The 23,644-nt window shown below is 37.6% G+C and overlaps 1 protein-coding gene across 6 annotated transcripts in view; it reads right to left on the bottom strand.

Annotated features, from left to right (window-relative positions):
- ANKRD12 (ankyrin repeat domain 12) overlaps positions 1-23,644 on the bottom strand; it is a 117,500-nt gene that overhangs the window by 77,538 nt on the left and 16,318 nt on the right. For all 6 annotated transcript variants that reach the window (XR_014807537.1, XR_014807536.1, XM_084964051.1 and 3 more), the window contains exons 2-3: positions 15,587-15,724; positions 87-234 (exon numbers count right to left, since the gene is read on the bottom strand). Coding sequence is in view for 4 of the 6 variants with exons in the window: in XM_084964051.1 (XP_084820177.1) it covers positions 87-234; positions 15,587-15,673 (235 nt within the window). In the remaining 2 variants the exon portion in view is untranslated. The remainder of the gene's footprint in view (positions 1-86; positions 235-15,586; positions 15,725-23,644) is intronic.

Genomic DNA, 23,644 nt, shown 5'->3' on the forward strand with positions numbered 1-23,644 from the left:
ATAAAATGGAGTGCAAGAGGAATATTAAGGAAAATCAGAGTAAAAGAATGATTAAGATTTTACCACAAAACAACAACTTATCTTACCAGTGTCTGAATCTCGTTCTTCATTTCTTGATGGGCTGATAGTAAAAGGAAGTTTACGTTTCATGGATGATTTCTCTTTCATCTCCTTGCCCACATCGCTTCGATCAATTTTTGGAGTTTTGCTATAGGATGCGATCTTGTCTTTACTCTATTAAAAAAATCAAATATGAATTAAGATTATAACAATTTAACTGAGTAATAAGGTATTAAAAAATACTTTATGGAGTTCGCTGGTAGCCTGACAGTTAAGGATTTGGTATTGTCACTGCTGAGTCTTAGGTTTGATCCCTGGCCTGGAAACGCTGCATGCCACAGGCCAGCAAAAAAAAAAACAAACAAACAAAAAAAAAAACCCACAAAAAAACAAAAAAACCCACAAAACTTTATGAAGGAAATTTTCAAACATATATTCATACAAGTAAAAGGGTATTATAAACCATTGTCCTCAACATCAAGACCCATTTTTAACAACTGTAACATTTTTTTCTACTTAGTTCATATTCCCTTTTACTTAATAATATAATTTAAAAATAACAATAAAACAACATATCTTGAATATAACAGAACTCTATGTCTAAGACGTTATTACCAATAAATAAATAAATCTGAAAAACTGATCCTAATTTAGGATGAATTAAGCAGATTGTGTTTTATTAATACCACGGGCCCATTCACTTAGATTAAATATCTTACCCTCAAGGTCTACAGCAACTACCAAAATCACTCTTATAATCCAATATCCAAACTGATACAGCACATCTAACTGGGCTATGACCTCCTTTGGAAAAACATGTTAGATACTAAGAACTAAATCACACCACTTCAGCAGGTGAGCTTAAAAACTATGATAATAAGGAAGTTCCCTTGTGGTGCAGCAGATTAAGGATCCTGCATTGCCACAGTTGTGGTGCGGGTTGCAACTGCAGCGCAGATTCGATCCCTGGCCTGCAAATTTCCATATACCTTGAGAGAAACCAAAAAAATAGCAAGACTGATATTGTAGGGGAAAAAAACTATGATAATAGGATTATCGTAATTATAGAAGCAAATAAGAATTAGACTCAGACTGCAGAATACATTAGCTTTCAATTCAAGACAAGAAAATAAAGGAAAGAAGACTGGGAAGAAGGGGCATAAAAAATATAATGCTGAATTTTTTTTTTTTTTTTTTTTTTTTTGTCTTTTTGCTATTTCTTGGGCCGCTCCCACGGCATATGGAGGTTCCCAGGCTAGGGGTCCAATCGGAGCTGTAGTCTCCCGCCTACGCCAGAGCCACAGCAACGCGGGATTCGAGCCGTGTCTGCAACCTACACCGCAGCTCACGGCAACACCGGATCGTTAACCCACTGAGCAAGGGCAGGGACCGAACCTGCAACCTCATGGTTCCTAGTCGGATTCGTTAACCACTGCGCCACGACGGGAACTCTTGAATTTTTTTTTTTAAGTAGAATTTATCAACCAAAAGGTGATTCAAAAGAGCATTTCTTGTAAAACTCTTAGTGAGTCTAATCATGAAAATAAGAAAAAACAAACAAACAAACAAAAGGTTGGGATTGAGACCCAAGTAGAATTCCAGACAGGTATTAAAAAAATTACAAAAGAATATGATACATTTTTTTTTCTTGGCCACCCCCTGGCATGTGTTAAGTTTCCAGGCCAGGTACTGAACCAGATCCACATCAGTGAAAATGCTAGATCCTTAACCGCTAGGCCACCAAGGAACTCCCACTATATTCATTTTAATATTAAAAATTTGAGGCCTGGAAAAAATGGATTATTTTCTCATAAAACATGCATTACTAAACATTGGCTTATGAAGGAAACAGAAAACCTGAACAGAGCAATGTTTACAGAAGACAATAAAACCACAGCTAAAGATTTTGTCTAAAAAGGGTACCTATCCCAGAATATCCTACAAGAGATTTTTAATAAAAAAAAAAAAAACCCTCAGGGAACAGATAGTTCTCATTTCATATAAGCAATACTACAACATGAAAATAAGATTAGAATTCATTTTACAAGTGGAAAATAAAACACCAAGGAAGAGTACAAGGTAGAAATTAGAGACTAAATGGCTTATGAAATAAACAAAAAAATAAACTGTCCAATGAAATTTAGTATTCTAGAAAGACAGACCCCCACCCCCCAAAAAAAGAAAGGCATTCCTGTTGTGGCGTAATAATGATCCCGACTAGTATCCATGAGGACATGGGCTCAAGCCCTGGCCTTGCTCAGTGGGTTGGGATCCAGCATTGCTGTGGTTGTGGCATAGGCTGGCAGCTAGAGCTCAGATTCGATCCCTAGACTGGGAACCTCCATATGCTGCGGATGCAGCCCTAAAAAGACCAAAAAAAAAAAGGAAAGATAATATTATTATCATAATCAAGCAGGGTTCATTCAAACCATATAAAAATAGTTCATTATAAGAAAACCTCAAGACAATTCAGTTTATCAAAAGATTTTTTTAAAAAATCACATCTTAATAGGTGACAATGAAGTCTGAATAGATCTGGAGTTCCCGTTGTGGCGTAGCAGAAATGAATCTGACTAGGAACCATGAGGTTTCGGGTTCATCCCTAGCCTTGCTCAGTGGGTTAAGGATCTGGCATTGCTGTGGCTCTGGCACAGGCCAGCAGCAACAGCTCCAATTAGACCCCTAGCCTGGGAACCTCCATCTGCCACAGGTGCAGCCCTAAAAACACACAAAAAAAACCCTGAATAGATCCTACAGTCATTCTTGATCAAATTACAAAGAAAATATAACTTTTATATCTTAAGTGATAAAGATTACTGAAGAATAGAAGCCTCATATTATTTACTTCCCAGCTCTAAAGGAAAATCCTCTTGAGCTGTTTTTTTTCACTTCTGGTAATGAAATGGAGCTCTCATGGGCATGTCTTCTGCTTATAAGGTTGTTTTAAAACGTTGATTTTTATTACTATTCCAGTATGGTGAGGCTAACAGATCAGAAGACCATCGCCTCTGAGAAGACTGTTACTCACAGGTCCCAAAAAGAGGGGGCATGCCAGGCAAGCACCAAAAGCACCAAGAGAAAAGAAATGAGAGCCAAAGTTTTTATTTATTGTGGTTCCCACAGGAAGAAAAAGGAAAGGCAGAGGAAGCAGGTTTAGGATTGGCTATTCTGAATAATGTCAGCGGTCTCTGTTTCTCTAGTTTTCTGGTATCTGGCTCTGAGAATGATTCTTTTTTTTTTTTTTTTTTTTTTTTTTTAAATTGTTGTTGTTGCTATTTCTTGGGCCGCTCCCGCGGCATATGGAGGTTCCCAGGCTAGGGGTCGAATTGGAGCTGTAGCCACCAGCCTACGCCAGAGCCACAGCAACTCGGGATCCGAGCCGCGTCTGCAACCTACACCACAGCTCACAGCAACGCCGGATCGTTAACCCACTGAGCAAGGGCAGGGACCGAACCTGCAACCTCATGGTTCCTAGTCGGATTCGTTAACCATTGCGCCACGACGGGAACTCCCCTGAGAATGATTCTTAAGGCAGAGGGATAGTGGCCCTGAGTGTGAGAGCTAGATAAAGCTGGTGGTTGGGAAAGGATTCTGGATTGATTGGTTTGCATATGAAAGATATGGTCACAAACGAATTGTTTACTCTCTGGTAACTGCCTAGCTCTTGGGAGGGGCAGTCTCTGCAGAGTTAGCAGACCTCAGATATCAAAGCATCAGAAATAAAAAGTCATAATTAATAAAAAGGTTAACCAACAAACATCTAGAGAGTTGCCTTAAAAATACTAATTTTCATTATTAACAAAAGAATCTAAGAAAAACATTAAAATAGCCTTTCTTCTTTGCAGCTATGTAAGTAAAGATTCTTGTCGTGGCATACAACAAGTCAAAAAAAAAATTTGTAGGAGTCCCCGTTGTGGCACAGTGGAAAGGAATCCAACTAGCAACCATGAGGTTCGATCCCTGGCCTCCTCATTCAGTGGGTTAAGGATCCAGCGTTGCCGTGAGCTGTGGTTTAGGTCACAGATGCAGCTTTAGATCTGGCGTTGCTGTGGCTGTGCTGTAGGCTGGCGGCCACAGCTCTGATTTGACCCCTAGCCTGGGAACCTCCATATGCCTCAGGGGTGGCCCTGAAAAGTGAAAAAAACCAAAGAAACCAATTTGTTAATATGTTAAATGAAAAATGTTCACAAGAATGTATCTTCTCCTGTGTAATACAGTGATTAGTGAACATTCCTGACTGCTACCAACTTACTCCATTCTCTGTGAAATAAAATTGTCATTGAAAGTGTTACTCGAAGTATTTTTGTGAGAATCTCAATGCTTTAAAAATTATTTTCAGATATGGGGAAAGTTATTTTCAAAGGCAAGACTTCTGATTGTCTTGAAATTTGTATACTATCAAATGGTATAAATAGTCAAGAGAAAATCACTGGAACATTCTTCTTTCATATCCATGACATAGTAAGCCTAACCGGAGTTCTTGTCATGGTGCAGTGGAAATGAATCTGACTAGTATCCGTGAGGATCAAGGTTCGATCCCTGGCCTTGCTCAGTGGGCCAGGGATCTGGCATTGCTGTGTGCTGCAGTGTAGGCTGCTGATGCGGCTCAGATCTGGTGTTGCTGTGGTGTAGGCCAGCAGCTGCAGCTCCAATTCAATCCCTAGCCTGGGAACCTCAATATGCTGTGGATGTGCCCCCCCCCCGCCAAAAAAAGCAACCCCCCAAAACCCTATTTATTTTAAAATGTTAAAATATTTTTCATTTATATTAATAGTTTTTCTTTCAGTAACCTACAATAGCTACCATATATAGTAATGAAAACATTAATGGCAAGACAAGAACAACCTTCTATCACTGCTGATACGAAACAATGTGCTGGTAGCCTTTACCAGCTCAGTAAAATAAATTAAAAAAGGTAAAAATTCACCTAGAATAAAAAAGAAAATTTTAAAAAATATATAAAACTCTTAAAGGGTATAAACTGAAATGTTAATGGCTATCTGTGGATAATAACATTACAGGTGTTTTGGAGACAATTCTCCATGGCTCTCTTGCATTTCTGTGCATCCTGCAAGCAGAAGCACTAAATCCCTTTTTTTCTGGACTATCTTTTCATGGATATCTGTATAAAGAGTAGTCTTAGAAAACAGAGACAGTGGTTCCCTCTGGAGCAAAGGGTCAATCAGATCTGCCCAACATTCAGTAAAATAAGTAATTTCTCCCTGTATGGCAAAGATTGGATAGATTTACTGCCTATTATAAAAGATAAGGTTCCTCTACAGTAATAAAATCCACTGTAACTGTAGTTTTCAGCTGGCCTTCTTGGAATCCCTTTGTGGGAAAGAGGGCTCAGGGTCCAGGCACAAATACTGATACATGGCCACAGCTGTTGTTATGAAAAGAAAAAAAAAACCTTTCCTTTATAACTGATCCAGGAGTCTCTTCTGCCAGAATCCATCCAGAAACTAGCTGCAAGTAGGGTAGGATAAAATCTCAGATCCTCCCTCATGGTTTTTGACATGGAAATTTCTTTGTTCATAATTCTTAAATAAGTTTTCTAATTTTGCTACATGGAACATGTATTGCATTCATTTCTTGAAAAATAAAAGAAAAAATTTTGATTATCATGTGGATAGGAGATAATGAAGGTCTGAATTATATTGATGAGGAAAAGGACAGGAGAGACTTATTTAGAAAGGTAAGTAATGAACCTCCACGCTCTCACATTTTAATGAATTTAACCTGGATTTTAGATTTTCCAAAAAGGTTTTAAGATTATCTTTTGCAAATTATAAACACTAACTTATAGCTAAAAACTTCAGTGGAAAATTTTCTTAATTAAAACCAATGAGGAGAGAAATCCCACATGTTAGCAGTGACAGAATAAAATATTTGAAGGATTCTGAGTAGACACATTTTTTTTTTTTTTTTGCTTTTTACAGCCATACCTGCAGCATATGGAAGTTTCCAGACTAAGGGTCGAATGGGAGCTGCAACTGCCTGCCTACGCCACAGCAACACAGGATCCAAGACTTATGTGCAACTACACCACAGTTCATGGCAATACCAGATCCTTGACCCAATGAGCAAGGTCAGGGATTGAACCCTCATCCTCACGGATACAAGTCGAGTTCATTACCACTAAGCCACGACGGAAATTCCCTTGAGTAGACCCTTTTGATGAACCCCTCCTACTGTGATACTTAATGAGGTAATGAATACATTTTTATATAAAAGCATATTACGGTACAATGTGATCATTATTTAAAATTATGGTCTATTTAAATGCACTTAAGAAATTAAATTTTGGTTCAGATTATTTTTTAATTTAGAAACTCTAACAGCAATGTCTACATCATATGAAACTGTAAATAAGGTCCCTATTTACATAAAGAAACACCTATAAATTCATTTCTGAAAATTTTGTGGACAAAAAACTCAGCAGAAGCTAGAGGCTGGCTTCAAGGCCAATCACTGCCTAAAGAGAAAATCCTAAGAATATGCTTTGCAAACAATTAAGTGAATAAGACAGTCATTCTGTCTTCTCTCCTCTCCTCCAATTTAATTTTGTCTTAAGAAGCAGCAGTAACATGGTCTATAGGCAAGAAATTTGGAATGGAAATTATGGCCCTTCCTCTATTAAGGTGCAAATAAGCAGTCAAATACCTATTTGAAATGGAAGAAAACTACTTCTAATAACAGCATATGATGCCGAGCTGCTTGGAAATTTCAAAGTACAGCAGTAAGCACCAAGCATACTGCCTCAGAAGAGCTTTGGACCCCTACCCTTGAAATCTTGAAAAAAACATTAAATGAATAAAATGAGACCAAAAACAGTTAAATATATCCCTCCAATAAACCAAATGTTTTAATAAATAAGGAATTTAACAGTCTGTAGTTTTCCTATTTATTTTATATATAAATCTAATGATGAAAAAGTGTTCTTGACTTATCTAATCATTGTTCTGAGTAGAAATACACTAGTAAAAAGTGTTTGCTTTTTGCTTGCCTCTAACTTTTAAGAAATCACACTTTTGTGAATACAGTGCTCAGGACTACTGCATATTCAGTGGCAATCTTCAAAAAATAATACAAAGTACCCAGAAGAAACAAAGTTTCAACAACTTCAGCCTTATAAATTTAAATGCAGAAACACAATGTAATTTCACAAATGTAACCTTCATTGTATTTTAACATTGAGAAATAGAAGTTCTAATTCTTTCCACAAATTTAGCATTGTATTCTGTCCCAACAACTCCATTGAAATTATCTTTACCAAGGTCACACTGTAAGGTGTATCTACTGACAAAATCCAATGGCCTTGTCTTTCCTTTGGCATTTGGCAAAGAGACTCCTTCGCCACTTTCTTCCCCAGGGTAATGTCTCCTGCTTCTCTCTGTCCTCTCCCTACACCTAAGATATCTGAATTCCTCAGGGTACACTCCCTTCCATTCTTGCCCCACTCTCTTTGGGAGACATCTCATAGCCATAGATCAGTTTTCCACAAATCCTCATATATTCATTTCCAGTTTAGCTGTTGTGAACTCCAGAGTCATCTAACTGCCTACTGGTACTTCTTTATTTTATTTTTTTTATTTTTATTTTTATTTTTAGGACCACACTTAAGGCATATAGAAGTTGATTCGAAGATACAGCTGCCCCGCCTATGGCGACAGCCACAGCAACATGGGATCTAAGCTGCATCCATGACCTAAGCCAGAGCTTGCACCAACACCGGATCCTTAACCCACTGAACAAGGCCAGGAATCGAACCCACATCCTCATAGATACTAGTCAGGTTCTTACCCCACTGAGCCACAACGGGAACTCCTGATACTTCTACTTGGATGTTCTGAGGCCAATTTAATTCAACAAGTGCAAAGCAAACATTCTTCTCAAACAACCTTTTCCTTGTCCTGACTGCTCTCTCAAGGAATCATCCAATCAACCTCAGGGTGGACCCAGACTACTTTTTCTACATACACAAATAAGCTTAATTAATTCAATGTCTTAGATCTGCCAACTTCTCTCCATGCTCACAGTGACTGTCCACATTGTCTTCTGCTTGGAATTTTAAATAATACTCTTAACTGGTCTCTGCTATGGCCCTTCCCTTGTGGCTCACTGGCCAAAGGATAAATTTCAAGATATTTAGCAAGACACAAGGTCACAATGAAATGGCCTTGTCTAATGTTCATTTCCTATCCTCCATCCTTCACAGGCTACATCCAATATTGTATTCACTACTTTAAAAGAGTCTTGTCTTTTTCACATCTCCTTCTTAGATTACCCTTTAATTCCATTTTCCTGCTGGTCCATACTTACTTATCCTTGAGAATCTAGCTTAAGAAGCCCTAGGAACGATTGCTCGTACACTCAAATATTTTCATTAGTGTGCTTCTTAGTACAGAAATCCACAAAGTATGGTCCCTGAGACCATTTCTGGGGACCTGCAAGGTCAGATATGCTCACAATAACACTAAGATGTTAGTGAATCTCTCTCTTTCATTCTTTAAAGAATGTGTATTTGAGTGTTCTAGAGACCATGTGGCAAGTATCCAAATTTACAGACTTAATAAAGAATTTAGCTATCTTCTGTTAAGCCATGCATTAAAGATACATGCAAAACCAATCTCTCTGATCCTGTCTTAGAATATATAGTTAACATGTAACTGTTTTACTGGTTTTTAAACCAACTGATAAACATTTAAAATTTTTGTTTCAATTTTTTATTTTGTAAATTTCAGTAAACACCATCACATATATAAAGCCTGTAAGTCTCCTCAGTTATGCTGAAGAGTATTAAGAGGTCCTGAGATCAAAACATTTCAGACACAGGTAGATCAACTAGTTAAGAATCTTAACCACTTGTTTTATTCCAAGGGTCACAGAATCCCAAATAAGGTTTAATGGATAAGATGAATAAAATTAATGAAACCACTCTTTTTAAGGTTTGGCACATTAAACTACATTTGGGGAAACTTCTGTCTATAGTGGAATGAAGATACTAGCAACTTATCTCTCCCCACCCCAAAGCAACTATAATCCAGGACAAAATTGTCAAAAAACAATTTTGACAATTTTCAAAGGCTCTAGAAATTTCAAGGCTCTAGAAATTGAACTAAAGCAAACAAAAAACTGAGAAGCATTTTCATCAAGAAAAACTGCTGAACTCTGCATAAGAAGAGTGAGTGTCTTTGTCATTCTTGCCTGGGGTTGTTCTCACTCCCTGGCTAACACTTAGTTTGTATGAAATGGTTCCGGAGTGGGGCGTGCAGTGAAAACCTGCATCTTTGCTGTGGAAGAGTTGACTTGAATCGATAAAGCAGGCCAAAAACTCACCACCCAGTCACAATGTTGATAAATACACCAAACCTGGTATGAAACGAATGGAGGGGGGAAAAACAACATAGTTCTATTAGCCTTTGCTATGGTCTTACTGTGGGGGAGCAGCAGCCAGTAGATAGGCCAGAAATTTAACAGGGAGACTGCAGAAATTAGAGCCATAGGAGCGCTGACAAAGAAGCCATATGTGGGGAAGAACTGAGAAAGGCTAAGCTCTGCACACACTCCTTAGTGACTGGGAGACTGCACATGCACGGAGGTCCAAGAGGGTCCAAGATCTCCACACCATCCTTAGTTGACTAGGAGGCTGCACACAAGAGAGAAGACCTGAGTGAGCCTGACAGAAAGTAAACCCTAGGGCAGATCTGAAAAATGCCTGAATAGAGAGTGTCCGTCATGGCTCAGCAGAAACGAATCTGACTAGTATCCATGAGGATGCAGGTTTGATTCCCTGGCCTCGCTCAGTGGGTTAAGGATTCAGTGGTGCTGTGAGCTATAGTGTAGGTAGCAGATGCAGTTCAGATCTGGTGTGGCTGTGGCTGTCTTGTATAGGCTAGCAACTACAGCTCTGAATTGACTCCTAGCCTGGAAACCTCCAAATGCCACAGGTGTGGACATAAAAGACCAAAAAAAATGCCTGAACACTGAACACCTCAACACACATGCAAAACTATCAGTGCAAGTCTTAGTGGCTCATGGTGTTTGAGCACAACCTCTGACCAAACCAATCAGTGGCTGCTAACTGATACATGCAGACATGGGGCAACTCCTAGGAAGACTGGGGGGAAAAAAAAAAAAAGGACACTACTGGTTGTGACAAAGTGACAAAACTACAAATAAACACCTGCCATTTTATTAAAAACAAAAAAAATAGCAACAATTATAACTCTTAGGTGGGAAATAATGAGAATCCAGAGTTGCTATTAATATATGACCTAAAGTGTCCAGTTTTCAATAAAAATTAAGACAGACGGAAAAGCAAGGAAAAAAGAATTCATAGACATTTCTCTGAGTGGGCCAAGATAATCAGATTTAGCAAAGACTTTAAATTAAAAAGGAAAAAAAACAATGTTTAAAGAATTAAAGTATGACAACAATGACTTATCACATAGAAAATATAACTCAAGAAAAGTTACAAGGAGAGCCAAATGGAAAATACTGGATTTGAAAAGTAGAGTGACTAAAAATGTATTAGGCAATGTTCGACAGCAAATGTGAGGTGGACCAAAAGAAAAAGGATGGAAGGAAAGAAAAAGAAAAGTCAGTAAATTAAATACCCCAAGTTTCATGAAAACCATTAATCTACAGATTTAATAAACTCAAGATAGAAAACTATACATAGAACTACCATATGACCCAGCAATCCCACTCCTGGGCATATATCCGGACAAAATTTTCCTTGAAAAAAACATATGAACCCATATGTTCATTGCAGCACTATTCACAATAGCCAAGACATGAAAACATCCTAAATGCCCATCAACAGATGATTGGATTAGGAAGATGTGGTATATATACACAATGGAATACTATTCAGCCATAAAAAGAACAAAATAATGCCATTTGCAGCAACATGGATGGAATCAGAGATTCTCATACTAAGTGAAGTAAGTCAGAAAGACAAATACAATATGATATCACTTATATCTGGAATCTAATATACGGCACAAACGAACCTTTTCACAGAAAAGAAAATCATGGACATGGTGAACTGACTTCTGGTTGCCAACGGGGAGAGGGAGGGAGTGGGATGGACTGGGAGTTTGGGGTTAATAGATGCAAACTATTGCCTTTGGAATGGATAAGCAATGAGATCCTGCTGTACAGAACTGGGAACTGTATCTAGTCACTTACGATGGCACATGATAATGTGAGAAAAAAATGATGTATACATGTATGTGTAACTAGGTCACCTTGCTATATAGTAGAAAATTGACAGAACACTGTAAACTAGCTATAATGGAAAAAATAAAAAAATCATAAAATAAGAAAAAAGACAAACTAACTCAACAAACCTTAGGTGTGATCATCACAAAGGGATCCTAAGCACATCACAGTCAAATTGTTTAAGTACAAGATAGAAAACAGAACGGGAAAAAAAAAAATCACAATTAACAGCTGACTTCTCATTGGAAACACTTAAAACAAGAAAGAAGTAGGATGACAATCTACTAAAAGGAGAAAGGTCAAATAAAAATTCTTGCTGCAAGTGTGGCCCTAAAAAGCAAAAAAAAAAAAAAAAAAAAAAAATCTATAGCTGGAGTTCCCATTCTGGTGCAATAGGATTGGCATCTCTGCAGTGTTGGGATGCAGGTTCAATCCCCAACCCAGCACAGTGTGTTAAGGATCTGGAGCTGCTACAGCTGCAGCAGAGGTCACAACTCTGGCCTGGGAATTCCAAATGCCGCAGGACGGCCAAAGAAAGGAAAAAACAAAGAATTCTATAGCAAAATAAAGGTAAACAGTCACAAATGATCACATATAGTATAACTTCATTTATATTAAATATCTAAAACAAGCAAATCCATAGAGACAGAAAGTACATTTAGTGGCTATCTAGGGCTATGGAGTTTGGGAAGAGAATGGGGAGTGACTACAAATGGGTACACAGGGTTTCTTTTTCAGGTGAAAATGTTCTAAAAGTGACAGAACAACTCTGTAAATATACTAAAAATTACTGAATTACACATTTTAAATGAGTAAACTGGTATGTGAATTATATCTCAAGAAAGCTGGCAAAATCAAGATATTCCTAAATCAATGGAGACTGAGAAAAATCACTGCTGAAGATGTCGTACAGTAAATACTATGAAATTTTTTTTAGCCACACCCACAGCATGCATAAATTCCAGAGCCAGGGATTAAACTAGTGCCACAGCAGTGACTTGAGCCACAGCAGTGACAATGCTGGATCCTTAACCCACTGAGCCACCAGGGAACTCTTTTTTTTTTTTTGAAATTCTTGTAGACTTTTAAGGAAATGACACCAGACCAGAAACGTGAATTCATAGGAAGAAATTAAGAGCACCAAAATTGGAAAGTTAGTAGGTAAAAACCAATAACTGTATAAATACACATACATATTTCTCTTTAAAAAAATAAGACTACATAAAATAATAATTATAACACTATTGTTGGGTTAATAACAAATGTAGAGGTGATATATTACATAGGCAACACAGAGGAAGGGAAGGAAATGGAGCTATACTGGAATAAAGATGCTACATTTTACTGGAATTAATTCAATATTAAACTGTAGTAATTAGCATGCACATTATAATCCCTAAATCAACATTTTAAGAATATAATTCAAGAAAGTAGTTTTTAAAAATCAGAAATTTAAATAGCACACTGAAAAATATACTTCAAAAAAGCAACAAAGATGGCAGAGAAAAAAGAGCAAATGGCAGATATAAATCCAATCTTATCAATAATTACATTAAATGTGAGTGGATTAAACACTGCAGAAAGGAGACTGTCAGTACAATCAGGCAAGAAAATGAAGTAAAAGTACTCATATCGGAAGAGTTCCCTTCATGGCTCAGGTGGCTCAGTGGTTAACAAACCCGACTAAGATCCATGAAGATGTGGGTTTGATCCCTGGCCTTGCTCAGTGGGTTAAGGATCTGGCATTGCCATGAGCTGTGGTGTAGGTCACAGACTCTGCTTGGATCCAGCGTTGCTGTAGCTGTGGCGTAGGCCAGCAGCTGTAGCTCTGATTCGACCCCTAGCCTGGGAACTTCCATATGCTGTGAGTGCGGCCCTAAAAAGCTAAAATAAAAAAAAGTCCTCATAGTGGAAAAGAAGTTAAATTATCTCTACAAGCAGGTGACATAATGCCATATGTTAAAAATCCTAAGGAATCCACAAATTTTTAGAATCAATAAATGAGTTTAGTAAGGTCACAGGTACAAGACCCACTGCACAAAAACGTGCATTTCTATACACTAGAAGTGAAAAATCTAAAATGAAATTATCTACAAAAGCATCCAAAAGAAGAAAATACTAATAATTTAACAATGGAAGGACAAGATTTGTACCCTGAAAACTACAAAGCATTGCTTAGGGAAATTGGAAATCTAAAAAACTGGAGAAAGAGTCTGTGGTGATGGACCTGAAGACATGTTGTTAAGATGACAATACTATTCAAAGTGATCTGCAGGAGTTCCTATTATGGCTCAGTGGAAATGACCCTGACTAGTATCCATGAGCATGCAGTTTCGATCCCTGACCTCACTCAATGGCTTAAAGATCCTGTGTTGCTGTGGCTGTACGGCTGTGGCATGGGCTGGCAGCTGCAGCTCTGATTTAACCCCTAGCCAGGAACTTCCATATGCCACAGGTGCGGGCCCTAAAAACAAAACAAAACAAAGTGATCTACAGATTCAATGTACAAATTCAATAAAATCCCTATAAAAATTCCACCAGACTTTTTTTTTTTGTGGAAACTGAAAAGCCAACCCCCAAATTTATAAGGAAATGCAAAGGTCCCTGAATAGCCAAAAGGATTTTTGAGAAGAACAAAGGTGAAAATCTGATTTTGAAACCAGATTTGGAGCTGCCTGGGGCTTGAGGCAGGAACAGGGTCACAATGCAAATGGGCACAAGGATCTCTTAGCAATGATGGGAATAGTCTAAATTGACTGTGACAATGGTTGCACAACTCCATAAACTTACTAAAAAAAAAAAACAAAAAAACAAAAAAACACTGAATTGTAGAGTAAATGGGTGAATTTTATGGTATATAAATTATACCCCAATAAAGCTGTTTTTAAAAAGATCTGTACACAAATGTTTATAGCATCTTTATTCATATTAGCCAAAAACCAGAAACATTTCAGATGTCCTTCAACAAGAAAATGACTTAGGGGAAGGAACGGACTTGAAAGAAAACAAAATCCAAATATAATGTATAAAACTAACTAGATGAAGCAGAGACTAGGGATAATGAGATCAGTTAGAAAACAACTGCAGGAGTTCCCGTTGTGGCTCAGTGGTTAACAAATCCGACTAGGAACCATGAGGTTTTGGGTTCAATCCCTGCCCTTGCTCAGTGGGTTAAGGATCCAGCGTTGCCGTGAGCTGTGGTGTAGGCTGCAGATGAGGCTTGGATCCGGTGTTGCTGTGGCTGTGGTGTAGGCCAGTGGCTGCAGCTCCGACTGGACCCCTAGCTTGAGAACCTCCATATGCTGCAAGAGCGGCCCTAGAAATGGCAAAGAGACAAAAAACAAACAAACAAACAAACAAAACAACTGCAGAAGTCTAAATAAACCTTTTGAGGGTCTAAATTAAACAGGAATGAAAGAAGAGAATCATGGGTTGATGGCAATAATACTAATTATTATTACTACTACTACTACTAACTACTAAACTAATACAATACTAATATATACTACATATACATACTACAGTATACATATACTATCTATATACTAATATCTATACTAATATGTAGATAATATATATACACTAATATAATAATACTAATTATAACCCTAATAACAAAAACAGTTAACATTTATTAAGCACTTTCTATGTACCAAGCATTATATTAAGTACAATATTTAAGACATTTAACTGTCACAATAATTCCATAAAGCAGTAACTATTGTCCTCTATCACAGAAGTACACTGAAGTTGGAAATGTTATGTGAATTTATCCGAAGTTATAGCAGACAAGGAAAAAAGTGAACAGCTACTGCATACTTGTGTTTTGCTACCAGGGATCACAAGGAAGAAATGACAAATGACTATGAGGTCTTGGATTCCCTCCCACCCCACCCCATGATTATTTCTCAAGTGGTTGTGCAATCTTAGTAATTATGTTATCTTAGGGAATGAAAAACAATCTCATCCCCAGGATCTGGCCCCACACTGCCTTTTTGTTTTTTTCTGTGGCTATTTCCGTGGTCCATGGAGGTTCCCAGACCAGGGACTGAATCCGAGCCACAGCTTTGACCTATGCAGCTAAGGCAACGCCAGATCCTTTAAAACCTACTGCAAAACTGGGCTGGTCATGGAAACTGCACCTCAGCTGCTACAGGCAGATTCTTAACAAACTGTACCACAGCAGGAAGTCCCATACTAATTTTGACTTTATAAGTAATTACTAAAAATACTAAATCAGAAGTATTTTTCACAATTTCCAAACAGTCAACAAATCTTTAGTATAATCGTATACCTTTCTTCCATATGATTTTTCTACCATATTGCTGTCACTGTCAGAATTTTCACTCTGAACTGGTTTTGCAAACCCAGATTTGGGCATCTTACAGCTGTTCAGCTAGCTTCTTCTTTTATCAGTCTTCTCATCCTGGATCTGTAAAGAATGGATATATAAGGGTTATTTGTATATGTATGCAATAAAACCTGCTTAAAGTTTATGCAACACAATTAGTGCAATTTGGTTTTCTCCAAGTCTCCATAAGTTAATTTATTTTCTCAGAGAGGCTATCCTAGTCTAAAATAAGTTCCATTTAACAATTTGAAATTCTAATTAAAGTTCTCTTGTTCAAGTCCATTAAGCTTGTCACTGAAAAGAAGAAAAGAGACCTACCTAGTTTTATGTTTTTTTTCCCATCTTCTAGACTAATACCTAACCTACGTTTTCTGGGTAACAGGCAGCAGTCCAGGTGGAAGCAAAGTGTCTGTCACCCCACCAAGCATGGCTCCAGTGGCAGGAGCTCCTAACAGATTCTCTGGTAGTTCTGAATTAGTATGGAAACCATTTCTTTCTTTTTTTTTTTTTTTTTTTTTTTTTTTGTCTTTTTGCCTTTTCTAGGGCTGCTCCAGCGGCACATGGAAGTTCCCAGGCTAGGGGTCGAATCGGAGCTGTAGCCATGGGCCTATGTCAGGTCCAAGCCATGTCTGCAACCTACACCACAGCTCACGGCAATGCCAGATCCTTAACCCATGGAGCAAGGCCAGGGACCGAACCCACAACCTCATGGTTCCAAGTAGGATTCGTTAACCACTGCGCCATGACAGGAACTCCAGTATGGAGACTATTTCTAAAGACCCAACCAAGAACTTGATAAGTCTGATCAGCAATAGTACAACATCTAATTCTATTTTTAATCAAATTAATTAAGCCTTTACTACTTAAAATACCTCAGAGTGGTTTATTTTCATTCACTGAACTTCCAGACACCCTCAGATATTTAGTTATTCTATCAATCTATTCAGTGATTTAATCCATATACTATATGGTAATTATCACTTCACGGATCATTTTCTTTCCAACCTGTTCAGCCTTCTGTCTCCTGCTCTACAAGCTGATGTAATCACTTTTGCTTAAGAGATCCAGAAAAAAATTCCAAAAAGTGGGTTTTACATATAAAAGAAGCCATGAGGCTAGACCCATTATGTTGCTGCCTGATGACCTATTAGCTACATGTGGTTGTTAAATTAATTAATGTTGCTACTATACTACACTGCGCATCTGTATAGTATGCACTATTACCTGTTCTATCATCACAGAAAGCTCTATGGCATAGCACTGGCCTGGACTGAGGCTGCTGGCCAACAGGAGCATGACTGGGGGCCACAACAAGAAATAGATGACCAACAAGCCTAACTATGTCTTGCCATAAATCTCCTATAAATGGGTATCAGAGATCTAAAAATGCTACATTCCAGTATCTGTATAAATTATTAAAACTCAGACACCTTGAACAGAAAATTTGTAAAATCTTCTGTATTCTTTTAAATTGTTCTACTAGTGCTTTAGAATTTATTTTGGGAGTTCCCGTCGTGGCGCAGTGGTTAACGAATCCGACTAGGAACCATGAGGTTGCGGGTTCCAGCCCTGCCCTCGCTCAGTGGGTTAACGATCCGGTGCTGCTGTGAGCTGTGGTGTAGGTTGCAGACGCGGCTCGGATCCCGTGTTGCTGTGGCTCTGGTGTAGGCCGGTGGCTACAGCTCCGATTGGACCCCTAGCCTGGGAATCTTCATATGCCGCAGGAGCGGCCCAAGAAATAGCAAAAAGACAAAAAAAAAAAAAAAAAAAAAAAAAGAATTTATTTTGATAGAAACAAAGCCAAAAATCCTTTAAATTAACTGAGTTAACTGGTAAATTATCAAAACTAGATTAAATTAATTTGGACATAGCCAAATTAGAGTATACTGCAACACAAAAAACTGCCAGCATTCAAGCAGTTCAAATCTTTCATTTTAGAGAGGAGGAAACAAACTTGAAGAAATAAAGGAAAATTTTGACACTACACACAAGAGGCAGTTTTCTTTGGGGTCATTTAACTGTTTCAACTACTATCACATAAGCAGAATCATTTAAACTTAGCACTCTCCTAAAAGCTAGCTCGTATAAAGCTTACAGAGTTGGAGTTACAAGTCATATATAAATAAAAATTCTGACTCAGAAGCAAAACTGAGGTGTATGGTATCGATAGGCATTAACCTAGGCGAGACTATGAAGACAGAGCAAGTCACTGGAGAATGTAGGAGTGTCATATGTATTTTTTGAGAAAATTACACATGGCAATAATATATTAATAGACTGTATGTTAGAAAAAGTTTATATTATTTTTCAATAACTTTATTCAGAAAATTTCAGCACTAACAAAAAAATCACAACTGGATTTCAAAAATACTACTTTAGTCGACTAAGCATTTGATGTATAATAAAGTTTTGGGCCCACAATATACAATGTAATCACTAGAACAATCACTACACAAAGCAATAATAAAAATTACATTAGGTAAATTAAACTCAAATTATTTTAAAATGTACAGATAACCCAAAAGAAGGGAGAAAAAGAAATACTGAGGAATGAAAAATAGAGGGAACAAAAAAAACAGTAATAAAATGATAGACCTAATCCCAAACACAGCAATAATTCTATAAAATGCAAATTGTTTAAACATACCAATTAAAAAAGAGATTGTCAGGAGTTCCTGTCATGGCTCGGTGGTTAACAAATCCAACTAGGAACCATGAGGTTGCGGGTTCGATCCCTGGCCTTGCTCAGTGAGTTAAGGATCTGGTGTTGCCATGAGCTGTGGTGTAAGCCGCAGATGCGGCTCGGATCCTATGTTGCTGTGGCTCTGACGTAGGCCAGCAGCTACAGCTCCGATTTGACTCCTAGTCTGGGAACCTCCATATGCCACACGTGTGGCCCAAGAAATGGCAAAAAGACAAAAAAAAAAAAAAAAAAAAAAAAAAAAAAAAAAAAAAAAAAAAATTGTCAGAGGAGAGAAAGAAAAGAAAAAAAAAGACCAAACTCTAAACAAGTAATAAGAAATTCACTTCAAATATAATATGAGTAGATTAAAAGTGAAAGAATGGAGAAAGCTATGTCATACAAGCATAACCAAAGGAAAGCTGGAATAATTAATCTCAGACAAAACAGATCTCAAAGCAAAGAGGGACATTACATTCTATATATTGATAAAAGGACCAGTTCACTAAATGTGTATGCAACTAGCAACAGAGCTTCAAAGTACAGGAAGCAAAACCAATGAGACTGACAGCAGGAATAAACAAACTGATGGTTACAACTGGAGTCTTCACCCACTCAGAAAGCAGAAAATCAACAAGGATATAAAAGAACTGAAAAAAATGTCATCAATTCAAAGTGACTGACTCTAGGAGTTCCCATAGTGGCGCAATGGTTAATGAATCCGACTAGGAACCATGAGGTTGCGGGTTCCATCCCGGCCTTGCTCAGTGGGTTAAGGATCCAGTGTTGCCGTGAGCTGTGGTGTAGGTCGCAGACACAGCTCAGATCTGGTGTTGCTGTGGCTGTGGCTAAAGCCCTCAGCTACAGCTCCAATTCGACCCTTAGCCTGGAAACCTCCATATGCTGTGGGAAGCAGCCCTAGAAAAGGCAGAAAGACAAACAAACAAACAAAAAAAGAAAGTGATTGGCTCTAATTGACATTAATAGAAAAATCTGCAAAACAAGCAGCAAAATAATACTCATTCCTTTCAAGGGCACACAGAATGATACTCATTCTTTTCAAGGGCATACCAAGATAAGTCACATCATGGGTCATAAACAAACATTAATAAATTTAAAATAATTAAAATCACACAAAGTTTGTTCTTACACAATAAAGAAATTAAATCAGAATCTATTATAGAAAGATAATAAGAATATATCCAAATTTAAAAAAAAACAGAAAAATCAATGAGGCTGAAAACTAGTTCTTTAAAAAAAAAACTTATCTCTCAGCTAGACCTATTAGAAATAAAATATAAGAGCTACATAATCAAAATACACAATGAAAGAATATCACTACAGATCCTACAAATATATAAAGGATAATAATGGAATATTACAAACTTTATACCAATACATTCAACAAATTAAATGAAATATACTAACTCCTTGAAAGGCACACAACAGCAAAGCTAACTGAAGAAATCATGCCAATAGCTCAATATTTATGAAAGAAACTGATTTCATATTGAAAAGCAAAGAAAACTCCAGATGGCATCAATGGTGAATTCTACAAAGCACATAAGAAATAATAACAAACCTACAACAAACTCTGCTAAAAAGGAAAGAGAACATATTTAATGAGGCCATCAATACCCTGATACCAAAACCAGAATAGTCTTTTGCAAGAAAACCATAGACAAATATATCTCATAATCACATAAGAAAAAAAAAATCAATGAAGTATTAGCAAATGAAATCTACTACATAAAAAAGGATAATACATCATGACCAAGTGGGATTTAATACCTGGAATTCAAGGACAGCTAAATGTTTGAAAATCTACGTAATTCATTATATTAACAGACTAGGAGAAATAACCATCTCAACAGTTACAGTAAAACCATCTGATAAAATTTAACATCCATTATTGACAAAACTCTCAGCGAACTAGTAATAGAACAGAACTTGAATGCTTTCTTTCCCTCCTAAGATTAAGAATGAGGCAAGGAAGTTCACTCTCATCACTTTTCTCCCCAGCTTTATTGAGGGGGAAATTGTATATATTTAGGATATACAATGTGACTGTAAGTATATACATTGCGAAAGCATTAGCACAACCACGCTAACATAGTCATCTCCTCACAGAGCATTTTCTGTGTGTGCTAAGGACACTTAAAATCCACTCAGCAAATTTCAAGTATAGAATAGAGTACTAACCATAGTAACCATACCATAGTTAAGAGTCTCAGAACATATTCATCTTATAACTGAAAGTCTGTATCCTTTGACCAGCCTTTTTCCAATTCCCCCACTTGCCAGGCTCTGGCAGCCACCACTCTACTTCTTGCTTCTATGAATTCAACCTTTTTAGATTTCACACATAAGTTAGATCATACAGTGTTTATCTTTCTGCCTGGCTTATTTTACTTATTTAGCACATCCTCCAAGTTCAACCCTATTGTGGCAAATGGCAGGATTTTTTTTAATGGTTAAATGACATTGTAATTATATATAGTTGACCCTTGAACAATAGGTTTGAACTGCGATGGAACACTTATATACCGATTTTTTTCAGTAAATACTACATTATTATATGACTCCTTGTTGGATGAAGCGGAGGATGTGGAACCACAGACACAGAGGGCCAACTGTGAGGTTATAGATTTTCGACTGCACAGAGGATTCGTGTCCCCACCCCTCATGCCATTCAAGGATCAACATTTTCTTTATCCATTCATCCATCAACAGGTTGATTCCATACCTTAGCCACTGTGAGTACAGGTGCAATGAACATGGGAATCCAGATAATACTAATTTCATTTTATTTGGATATATACCTGAAAGTGGGATTGCTGGATCAGATGGCAGTACTACTTTTAATTTTTTAAGGAACCTCCATACTGTTTTCCATAGTGGCTGTACCAATTTACATTCTTACCAACATCATGAAAGGGACTCTTTGCTACACCCTCACCAACTATTACTATCTCCTGTCTTTTTGGTAATAGTTACCCTCAGAGGCATGAGGCACCTCATTGTGTTTTTGAATTGCATTTTCATTATTACTGTGGTCAATACACCTTTTCATACTCTTGGCTCTATGTCTTCTTTGGAAAAAAATGTTCAGGTCCTTTGCCCATTGTTGAAGCTTTTTTTTTTTGCTACTGAGTGGTACTTTTTATTTATTTTGTCTTTTTTCCTTTTTAGGGCGGTACCCACGGCATATGGAGGTTCCCAGGTTAAGGCTCTAATCGGAACTGTAGCCACTGGCCTATGCCACAGCAACGCCAGATCCGAGCCGCATCTGCGATCTACATCACAGCTCACGGCAACGCCAGATCCTTAACCCACCGAGCAATGCCAGGGATTGAACCCGCAACCTTGTGGTTCCTAGTCGGGTTCATTTCTGCTGTGCCACAATGGGAACTCCGACTTTTTATTTTTTGGCTATTAACCTCTTGTATGTTTTGCAAATTTTTTTCTCATTCCGTAGGTTGCCTTTTCATTGTTTCCTTTGCTGTGCAGATTTTTTCATTTGATGCAGTTATTTTTACCACAGTTGCCCATGCTTCTGGTGTCACATCCATGAAACCACTGCTAAGAACAATGTCAAGGAGCTTCTTCCCTATTTTTTCCTTTTTTTGGGGGGTAGGAATTTTACAGTTTCAGGCCTTGCATTTAAGCTTTTAATCTATTTCAAGCTGATTTCTGCATGTGACAGGAGTCTAATCTTATTCTTTTGTATGTAGATATCCACTTTTCCCAACACCATTTACTAAAAATAAAACTATCCTTTCCCGGTTTAGGGTTCTTGGCACCCTTGTCAAAGATTAATTCACTGTATATGCACGGGGGTTTATTTGTGGGACCTTTATTCTGTTCCATTGGTCTTTGTGTGTCTTTTTACATTAGTACTATACTGTTTTGATTAGTAAAGCTTTATAGTATATGTAATTTGCAATCTGGAAGTGTGATGCCTCTAGTTTTCTTTCCCAAGATTGTGCTGGCTATTCAAAGTCTTCTGTGGTTCCATACAAATTTTAGGATTGTTTTTTCTACTTCTAATTTTGATAGAGATGGTACTGGATCTGTAGATTATTTTGGGTAGTATGGACATTTAATATTAACTCTTCCCCATCAATGAACACAAGATATCTTTGCATTTATTCATGTCTTTAATTTCTTTCATCAATGTCTTATTACTTTTCAGTATACAGATTTTCTATCTCCTTGGTTAAATTTATTCCTAAGTGTTTTATTCTTTTTGATGCACTGTAAATGGAATGCTTTCTTAATTTCTCTTTTCATAGTGTGGAGTAATGGATGGGTGAATATTTCTAATTGGCTTATAGCATTATCTTGAGTCATTCTATATACTTAGTGCCATTTCTCACTGTTCCTCATACATGCATGCCACTCTCAAAAACACACTTAAGAGTTTTCACAGCTTGGAGTTCCTGTTGTGGCTCAGTGGAAACAAATCTGACTAGCATCCACGAGGATACAGGTTCAATCCCTGGCCTCACTCAGTGGGTTAAGGATCCAGCGTTGCCATAAGCTGTGGTGTAGGTCACAGACATGGCTCAGATCTGGTGTTGCTGTGGCTGTGGTGTAGCCTGGTGGCTACAGTTCTAATTCAACCCATAGCCTGGGAACATCCATGTGCCGTTGGTGCAGCCCTAGAAAGACAAAAAACAAATAAATAACAAAAATACATTTTATGTCTCTATTTTGTTTATGAACTCTTTCTTCTCCTTTAGGCTTAAACTATCTCTACTCTAAGATCAGAAAATATACTCACTTTTATTCCCTTTAAACTTCTTTTAACATTTAACTCTTCCCATCTATCTGTAATGCTAGTTTTTTTTGTTTTTTTGTCTTTTTTTGCTATTTCTTGGGCCGCTCCCACGGCATATGGAGGTTCCCAGGCTAGGGGTCCAATCGGAGCTGTAGTCTCTGGCCTACGCCAGAGCCACAGCAACGCGAGATCCCAGCCGCGTCTGCAACCTACACCACAGCTCACGGCAACGCCGGATCGTTAACCCACGGAGCAAGCGCAGGGACCGAACCCACAACCTCATGGTTCCTAGTTGGATTCATTAAGCACTGCGCCACGATGGGAACTCCTGTAATGCTAGTTTTTAACAACAATCTTTATTCCTTTATATACCCAAGTATATTTCTGTGCTTTCTAGTCTGTTTCACCACACTGAGTTTCTATTCTTATGCCAATGTTATCCTGCTTTCTGTTTTTGCATTTGAATATTTAACATTTTATATTTTTACATAGCTTTATAATACATTTTTGTGCCACATAATTTTTCGCTTTCAAAATT

The sequence above is a fragment of the Sus scrofa genome, chromosome 6 (assembly GCF_054392235.1).
Source record: "Sus scrofa isolate SSC_HxYL_T2T_F1_AM1 chromosome 6, Sscrofa_HxYL_maternal_Yorkshire_Landrace_v2.0, whole genome shotgun sequence".
Lineage (NCBI taxonomy): Eukaryota > Metazoa > Chordata > Mammalia > Artiodactyla > Suidae > Sus > Sus scrofa.